Below are 9,009 nucleotides of genomic sequence, written 5' to 3'. Positions count from 1 at the left end.
GCAACTGCCTAGTAATTAATTCTGGCCTCCATCCTCTCACGCTTGTTGGTTCAAGCGGAAATTTCTTGGAGCCTTCATTGCGCCCGCGTCCCCATGATTGATCTAGCTTGCACTATTTTCTACATATTTTATTTATTTATAGACAATAGGGAGATTAACCTCAATTAAAAAATAGACTTAGGAGGCCAATTTTGTGAAGAGGGATCACAACCTAGAGAGATGGAGGCTAGGACAGGAGAGTGCATGGAAACTTCAACATGCATCGCGTCGCCCCATCCCAGGGCGGCTCAAGGGCGCTCCTCTTCCAAACCAAAGAGTCCGCAACCTTGACACCCCTTCCCCCTTTTCCCATGCCGCCATCGCCGGAAGACACCGCCGGGCGAAGCTCGTGCGGCCAAGAATGGCGGCGGGGGCCTTCCTTGCGGTGTCTCTGGAGGTAATAGCGACGGATACAGGCGACGGCCGGTAGTGTCTCGCCATGCGGGTGCTTCGGCAAGTGGCGGCGGGGTGCATGGTGGCCGGGCTTGGCAGGTCGCTCCGCTCCTTGCAGGGTCGACACGCTTCTCGGGTACGAGCGTTCCTGGGGCGAAGGCAGATGTGGCAGCCCATCATGGATAATAAGTGCTTGCACGTTGAGGCGAAAGCGTGCAGTATGTACTCTTCCCGCCAACGTCCTCTTCCTGCTGCAAATACGTGGTTTCCATTTCCGGCATGCCCGTCCAGAGCCATGGCCAGTGCTGCATGTGAGTCATGTTGGTCTCCATCCTTCCACGCTTTGTTGGTTCAAGCAGAAATTTCGCGGAGCCTTCCTCGCGCCCGCTCGTCTCCATGATTGTTCTAGCTTGCACTAGTTTCCTCTACAAATTTATTTATTTAAACAAGAGGGAGATTAAACTAAATGGGAAAAAGACTTAGGAGGTCGATTTTGTGAAGAGGGATCACAACCTAGAGAGATCGAGGCTAGGACAGGAGAGTGCATGGGAATTTCAACATGCATTGCGTCGCCCCAGCCTAGGGTGTCTCAAGGGCGCTCCTCATCCAAACCCTGGGAGCCGCAACCTTGCACCCCCCCCCCCTCCATACGCCGTCGCCGGAGGATGCCCCCGGGTGAAGCCCGTGCGGCCAACGGTGGTGGCAGGGGCCTTCCTTGCAGTGTCTGTAGAGCTGAGAGTGACGGATCCAAGAGATGGCTGGTCATGTCTCGTCGTGCAGGTGTTTCGGCAGGTGAAAACGGGGTGTATGGAGGCCGGGCTCGACAGGTCGCTCTGCTCCTTGCGGGGGCAACACACTGCTTGGGTCTGGGCATGCCCGGGGCAAAGGCCGATGTGGCAGCCCTGGGCGATGCGTGCTGCCCTCCTCGCAAGTCGGGGCGCACGCCGGACTCATTGACGGGTTGCCCAACGGATGCCAGGCTTGGACGTGTGGTGGTGGTAGATTGGTGTGTGGGGGCGGCGGATCAGAGCTCCCTCAGGGGTTACTAACAATGCACTGCACCAGGGGTGGCCCAATTGCCAGTAGGCCCGTCAATGGGTCGGGCTTAGGACCAGGAAGTCGGATGACAGGTTCATTTCAAAACTCGAGACAGGCTCGGGGACTACTGATGGTGTACTATATCGGGGGTGGCCCATCGGCAAACATGCCAATCAATGGGCTAGGCTCTGGGCTTAGGATGCTAGGCTGCATGCAATGGACCTTGATTCGATAGGAAGCCCGACTTCCGTATAATCACCATCTGAGCATGCAAGCCATGGTCCTCTCGACCGACTTAGAGGCGGGGTCAGCTAGGAAACATGTAAACCCTAGATCTCATCCCCTTTATAAGGCGAGAGCAGGGGTAGATCGGGGGGCATCTAACTTTTGGTCGACACATGGTTGCCATTACCACATCCCATCTATAAGCCCCTCAGACGAGGCGTTTCCACTATTAATAAAAATCAAAGTAGATGTAGGGTATTATCTAGACCATGATGGCCCGAACCTAGGTAAAACCCGTCATGTGTGATCCCCTCTTGTACATCCGGCCATGCTCTCCACCGTACCGAAATCACTAACGGTTTTCGGTATCGTCATGCCTCCTCCTCACTAGCGGTGGCTTGAGCCATCTGTTTAGATGGTTAGCAGAGGGAGAGATGTATACCTACACACTTGGGTGAATGCAGCCTCCTCGCTAGCAGTAAAGGGAGAAGGTGGAAGAACGGGATGGGAAAGGAGAGATGCAGCAATTGACTAGGGTTTCAGCGGAGGGAGAGATGTATACCTACACACTTGGGTTGTTTTCCTTTTCATTGGGATACACGTTGGTGAGTTATAGAGTCCATCTGGTCTCGAAGGTGGGGAGGTATGACAAAGTTAGTAAATTTCGTAGGTAAACAATGGCATGAGGTGACAATCATTTATCCTCCCGGCTATCGGTGACTGCCTATTTTGTGCACTAGATAATATTTTCAAATAAGAATAGTCTCTGTCTATTACAAAGTAAAGTATAATCATTTGAAAAATCTCATGGGACTTTTTCATCTATCTACTAAACCTATATTATGAGCCCATGCAAATGTTTACATTTTTTTTTACCATGTTAAGATTGATTTCTATTTTTAAGACTAAAAATGTCAAAAATGAACTTAAAGCCTAGAAGGGACCAAATGAGATATGAAAAAAATCTTAAAATTTGAAGTCATCTTTAATATGAAGTTTAATTCATGTAGAAGAATTCTATAGTACATTGCAAAAATATTGTTGCAAGCTTCACAAGGTACCTGTTTTTGGGTATTGAAAAGTAGGGAAAAAATAAAATATGACATGACATGACGAGTGAAAACTTGAAGTTAAATTTGCTAATATTAATGATAAAGTAGATGATCTAGACCATTGTTTAAGTTGCATGTACAAAGAAAATGATTGGTCATTAGAAAGTAATAGTTTGAGTTGAATATCAAAGAAACATCCTAAGAGATTCATCCATATAAATAAAGTAAAAAATCTTTTATCAAACATCGTGGGACTTTTCACCAAGAGCCTACACACAAGATATGATCCCATGCAAAAAATTACAATTTGTTGATCACATTAGGTTAGTTTCTATTTTTTGATGAAAAATACCAAAAAGCATTTTAATTCCAAAAATTAGCGAAAGACATCTAAAATATCTTACAATTTTGACATTATCTTTAATCAGTCGTTTAGATCATGCAGAAAAAGTCTGGAGTATAATGTAAACTATATGTTTCAATCCGTTTTAATTACATGTACAAAGAAAATAGTTTGTCCTTAGAAACCTTATATTTTTACTTGAATGTCTAAGAACCATCCTAGGAGATCCACGCATTAAAAATGAAAGTACGAGCACACTTTTATCAGATCTCGTGAGGCTTTTTCATCTAAAGGCCACGGTATGAGCCCATGAAAAATTTAACATTTCGCTGATCACATTTATGTTGATTTCTGTTTCATTTTGATGAAAAATGCCAAAAAATTATTTTAAACCCAAGGTAGCGAATGAGATATAGGTCCTGTTCGGTTCAGCTTTTATCAATGGATTCCGCTGCCGCACAGCAGAATCTGAACCAAAGGGCGAACCCAGCAGAATCCGATTCCAGAAATCCGCTTCCAAAATTTGAACCAAAAGCGGAAGCAGCCCAGGACGTCCTTTCCAAAATCTGATTCCGCTGCGGGCCAAAATCTGAAAAAGTTGTATCAGCTGGTTTGCCAAATGACATACATCTTTTGCACATCAGATTTTCCACAGCAGATTTTTCACAGCTGCTTTTAGAAATCCACAGCCGAACCAAACATGGCCATAAGATATCTTAAATTTGGACATTATCTCTAATTTGTGTTTTAATTCATGTAGAAATTGTTTGGAGTATGTTGAATGGATATTCTTGCAAAATGCATCAAAAGGTACTAGTTTTTAGTTATATGCAAAGTACCAAAAAGAAATTATGACATGATCGATGAATGGCCGTATGATGTTAAATTCGTCAATGCAATTGACAAAAAAAGAAAAACAGGGCTCACACCGCTCACATGAACCCCGAAAACAATTTGTTCTCAGTTACCATCCCCTTCAAACTTGTGATTTCCACATATTTTTTGGACTGCGTGATTTCCACCGGTTGAGTTCACTCCTTGATCATACCAGTTTTTGACAACGTGGGTTTCATGAAGTGGCATTCACATGCATTATGTCTAATATACCGTTGGTGATACTAGTAATCTTGGGAGCGTGAACAGCTAGCTAGTCGTGCCACTCTCTTTTTTCTTGGCAGTGATTTGATTTGATTTCCACTGTAGGTAGCTACCCTTGTGCTAGCTGCAGGCAAAAAAAGAGGAAGGGTGAACGAGGGAGGCAGTAAATGTGACGGCTGAGTACAGTAGCATCATGGGTAGAAGCAGAGCCAAAAGCGCGTAGTACCATTTCCGGCCACTTATATTAAGGCAGCAGAGCCAAAGCCATGGCCAGTGCCACATGCGTTGCCCAGTAGCAGTAGAGTAATTCTTGGCCTCCATCTTTGTTGGTTGGTTGAAGCAGAAATTTCGCGGATCCTCCTCCCACCCGCGTCTTCATGATTGATCCAATTTGCTTCGATACTTTCACGCTTCACGCTTTCACCCAATAGATGTATTTAAACAAGAGGAAGATTAACCTAGCTGTAGATAGAAAAAAGACATGGGAGACCTATTTTGTGAAGATGGATTACAGCCAAAACCTAGAGAGACGAGAGTGAACTGTATATTATACTCCCCAGCTTGCAAATACATCTTACGTTGTAGGACGGAGAGAGTACTATATCCTGTTGATCGGACGTGGAGTTTCTACACCCAGGAGCAAATGCTCCTAGTGTGAACAGTAAAATCAAATAAACTAAAAGCAATTCAAAAAATTCTGAAATTTTTTTATGCCATATTTTCACAAATGTTTGTTGTGCCTGCAAAATTTCATCGCAAAATCATATTGGTCGAAGGCGTGGTAAAAAAACAAAATCTATGCTCTGAAAATGTTACTTCCAAAAGCATTTTGGAGCTCTGATTTTGTTTTTTTTGGCACGTCTTCCACCAATGTGATTTCGCGATGAAATTTTGCGTGCACAACAAACATATATGAAAGTATGTCACAAAATAATTTCAGAATTTTTTGAACATTTTTTCTATTTTTTTGATTTTACTATTCATACCAGGAGCATTGGTGTAGAAAGGTACTTCCGCTGTTGATCTGGCTAGTTTGGTATTCTAATATATTCTTATACAGATTTGTGTATTTAAACAAGAGGAAGATTAACCTAATGAAAAAAGGAAGACTTGGGAGGTGTATTTTCGTAACCTAGGAGAGCGCATGGAAATTTCAACATGCCGGTGCTGCATATATAGAGGGGTCACTACGCCTAGCTTGGCTTGTAGTACATCCAGAGACGATACTACGATATGGCCATAGCAATGCCAGCCCCAGCTGCAGCTTGCTCGCTTCTTCTGCTTCTCCTTGTGGTGGCGGCGCCGGTGGCCGCCGGGAATCCCAAGATCGATGAGTGTGTCATCCATGGTGTCCGTTGGGCCGCTTGGGCCGACTCGGAGCAGTTGACGGAGGGCCTCGGCATCCCGGAGCGCACGTTCAGCGCCTTCATCTTCGACCTCTCCGTCGGGCGGCAGGCCCTCTCGGTCGTCATGGACATCTCCAGCGAGCTCGTCTGGGTGCAGTGCTCGCCCGGGCTCAGGCCCACGCCCACCTTCCTGCCCGACCACTCCGGCTCCTTCGCCCCGGTCGCCCCCTGCCCATCATTCGTGCGCAACAACTCTGGCTCCTTTGGCCAGATCCACTACGCCGACCGGACCTGCAACCCCGGCGACCACGGCTGCGAAGCCCGCTGCGGGTACGTGGAGCACATCTACGGCGCCGGCAACACGTCCGGCTACCTCGCCACCGACAGGTTCGGTTTGGGGAACACGAAGGTCAGCGGCATGGTGTTCGGCTGCAGCTGCAGCCACAACGTCACGATGTTGAGCGACCTCGACGGAGCTTCCGGCTTCGTCGGATTCAGCAGGGGCCCCCTCTCCCTCGTGTCGCAGCTCCAGATCTCAAGGTTCTCCTACTTCACCACGCTCCCCGGCGACCCCGACAACAGCAAGGCCTTCGTTAGCTTGAGCTGGGCAGCAGACCACGCTGACGCTAAGGGCAGCCACACGCCGCTGCTGGCGGCCAGGCCCAACCAGAACTCGTACTTGTACTACGTCAACCTCACCGGCCTGCAGGTGGACGGGCAGCTCCTCACCGACATCCCGGCGGGGACCTTCGACGTCCGGGCGAACGGCTCCGGCGGGGTGTTCCTCAGCACCACCCTGCCCTTCACCTACCTCGACGAGCCCGCGTACAAGGTTCTGAGGCGGGAGCTCGTGAGCAGGGTCCGATCGCAGGGCCTGGCTCCGGTGAACGCTACGGCCGGCCACAGCCTCTGCTTCCTCACGCAGCACTTCTCCAAGCTGAAGGTTCCCAAGCTCGCCCTGGTGTTCGACGGCGCCGACGCGACGATGGAGCTCAGGGCGCAGAACTACTTCTGGAACTTCAGTGGCGGGCAGACGTGCCTCACCATACTGCCGTCGACCACCGGCAGGTCCATCTTAGGCAGCCAGCTGCAGACCGGCAGGACGATGACCTACGACATCCATGGCGACAGCGGCGGCCAGCTGACGTTCTCGGGAGCTCCAGCGCCGGCGCAGGTGTCGCTGGCTACGCTCTTACTCATCTGGGTGTTCCTCCTCTAGTTCCAGCTAGATCATGCCACCGGGCAATAACCTTAGCGTGAGGTTGCTCAGTGAAGTCGGATTGCTCAGAGAAGTACTAGTATATTGTTGTATTGCATTTCGAGTTTTCATTTCAATCATCCCGCTGCTACCAATCTATGTTGAATTGCAGTGCTCGATCTGGTATTGATTTAGAATTTGAGGTTATGTGCATTGTGCAATTGCTCTCCTAAGTTACTTCAATCAACTATATTTTATGGTCAAGTTTTTAATTGTTTATCTAAAACTTACTCCAAATGCACGCACCTGGTATTGTGGAATGGAAGCGAAAAAAGGGATGTAGCTCTTCGCTTTGATTTTGTTCGTTCTCCTCTTTTTTCTTTCCTTGTACTCTGAGTTGTTTTTGTCACTTCGGTATGTTTTGAAATACTTCCTCCGTTAACAAATAAGTCCGTATGTCGTCCATATTAAAGCAACTAAAACATCTAATATTTATGAACGGAGGGAGTATATTATAAGGTGGGCCGGGCTCGTCCTTCATATCCGATTTTTCTAAGGAGTACAAGTGTTTCAAATAGAAAAGGTTAATCCACGTTCATAAGTGAATTCCGTTGACAAAATTCGGGTATGTATGATTCAGCTATTGAGACGTTGATGTTCTTCCCTCTGTATGGACATCACCCTTGTTACTCATAAGTTCCGTGTCAACCAATTTGCACAAATGGCTTGAAGACCGCAAATCAACATGTACATCAAGCTCAATAGAAAATGAAGGAGTTTGCAGATTACAAACATTCTGATCGCTTGTTGTCACCCGTGATTAGATCCACCTTTGAGTTCAGCACTACATTAAAACTTCACTACTGCAGCGTATGAATGCCGAGTTCGTTGGGTATTTCAGCTCTTATCAAATGTTGGCACCTATGGAGAATCAAGCTTATCGACTACAACTATTGGAACATGCGAAGAAGCACCTGGTCTTCTATGTGTTGTAGTAGCGGTCGTCAAGCACCATGCATTAGGAACTGCCTCGGATCTCGGACGAGCACGAAACACTAAAAGCTCCGGATCAGGTGCCGGAGCGCAGCCAGCGTCGCCTCGTCCAATGGGCCCAGCCATGACTGGCCTGCCCAATGGGCCGGATCAATGGCCTAGGAGAACACACGGCTACCCTGCCGAAAATCATGTGTACCGCCTATCGTGAGACTTTTTACCTAGTGCGCACACACAAAATATGATCACATGCAAAAAATTACAATTTTCTGATCACATCAAGTTAGTTTCTATTTTTGGGATGAAAATGGTAAAATGCATTTTAATCGTAAAAATTAGCATGCGAATCTAAAAGATGTTACAAATTGACATTACCTTTAATCACTCGTTTAGATCATGCAAAAAAAGTATGGAGTATGGTGGATAGATATTTAAAGATTTGAAATATGATGTTAAATTTATCGATACTAATGTAAAGTATATGTTTCAGTGTATTTTCGAAGGTACATGTACAAAGGAAATAAACTGTCCTTAGAGACCTCATTGTTTGACTTTAATAAGTATCATCCTAGGAGATCCACCCATTACAAAGTAAAGTAGAAGCGTACTTGTGTCAAACCTCGCTAGGCTTTTTCACTTATCTCCTAAGGCCATAGTATGAGCCCATGGAAAATTTGACATTTCATTGATCACATTTATGTTGATTTATGTTTTCTTTTGATGAAAAAAAATTCAAAAATGCATTTTAAACCTCAACATTATCTCTAATATGTGTTTTAATTCAGGTAGAATAAATTTGGAGCATGTTTAATGGATATTCTTGCGAGGTGCTTCACAAGGTACTAGTTCATAGTTATGTGCAAAGTACCAAAAAGAAATTATGACATGATGATGATGATGTTAAATTGGTCAATGCTATTGATAAAAACAATAGGGCTCACACCGCTCAGATGAACCCCGCAAATTATTTGTTCTCGCTTACCACCCCCATCGGACGTGTGATTTCCACTTATTTTTTGAACCCTGTGATTTCCACCAGCTGAGTTCACACCTTGATCATATATATCAGTTTTGGACAATGTGGGTTTGATGAAGTGGCATCCACATGCATTATGTCTGATATCCAACTGGTGATTCTACTAATCTCAAGCATGAACAGCTAGTCCGGCCATGTCTGATTCCATTTTCACTCTCTCTTTTTTTTCTTGGCAGTGATTTGATTTGATTTCCACTCTAGGTAGCTATCCTTGTGCTAGCTGCAGGCAAAAAAAGAAGAAGGGGACG

At 46.0% G+C, this 9,009-nt stretch overlaps 2 protein-coding genes across 2 annotated transcripts in view; both read left to right on the top strand.

Moving 5' to 3' along the window:
- The first annotated feature begins 5,406 nt into the window (after positions 1-5,406).
- Positions 5,407-6,939, top strand: LOC119330545 (aspartic proteinase nepenthesin-1-like). The gene has a single exon (XM_037603658.1). The coding sequence runs from the start codon at positions 5,422-5,424 to the stop codon at positions 6,751-6,753; it is 1,332 nt and encodes a 443-aa protein (XP_037459555.1). The 5' UTR covers positions 5,407-5,421; the 3' UTR covers positions 6,754-6,939.
- A 669-nt stretch (positions 6,940-7,608) lies between these two features.
- The window catches only part of LOC119333876 (aspartic proteinase nepenthesin-1-like), a 3,496-nt gene continuing 2,095 nt past the window's right edge, over positions 7,609-9,009 (top strand). The window contains exon 1 of the mRNA XM_037606612.1: positions 7,609-7,615. Within this exon, the coding sequence (XP_037462509.1) occupies positions 7,609-7,615 (7 nt within the window). The remainder of the gene's footprint in view (positions 7,616-9,009) is intronic.

The sequence above is a fragment of the Triticum dicoccoides genome, chromosome 7A (assembly GCF_002162155.2).
Source record: "Triticum dicoccoides isolate Atlit2015 ecotype Zavitan chromosome 7A, WEW_v2.0, whole genome shotgun sequence".
Classification (NCBI taxonomy): domain Eukaryota; kingdom Viridiplantae; phylum Streptophyta; class Magnoliopsida; order Poales; family Poaceae; genus Triticum; species Triticum dicoccoides.
This window is presented reverse-complemented; position numbering and strand designations above follow the sequence as displayed.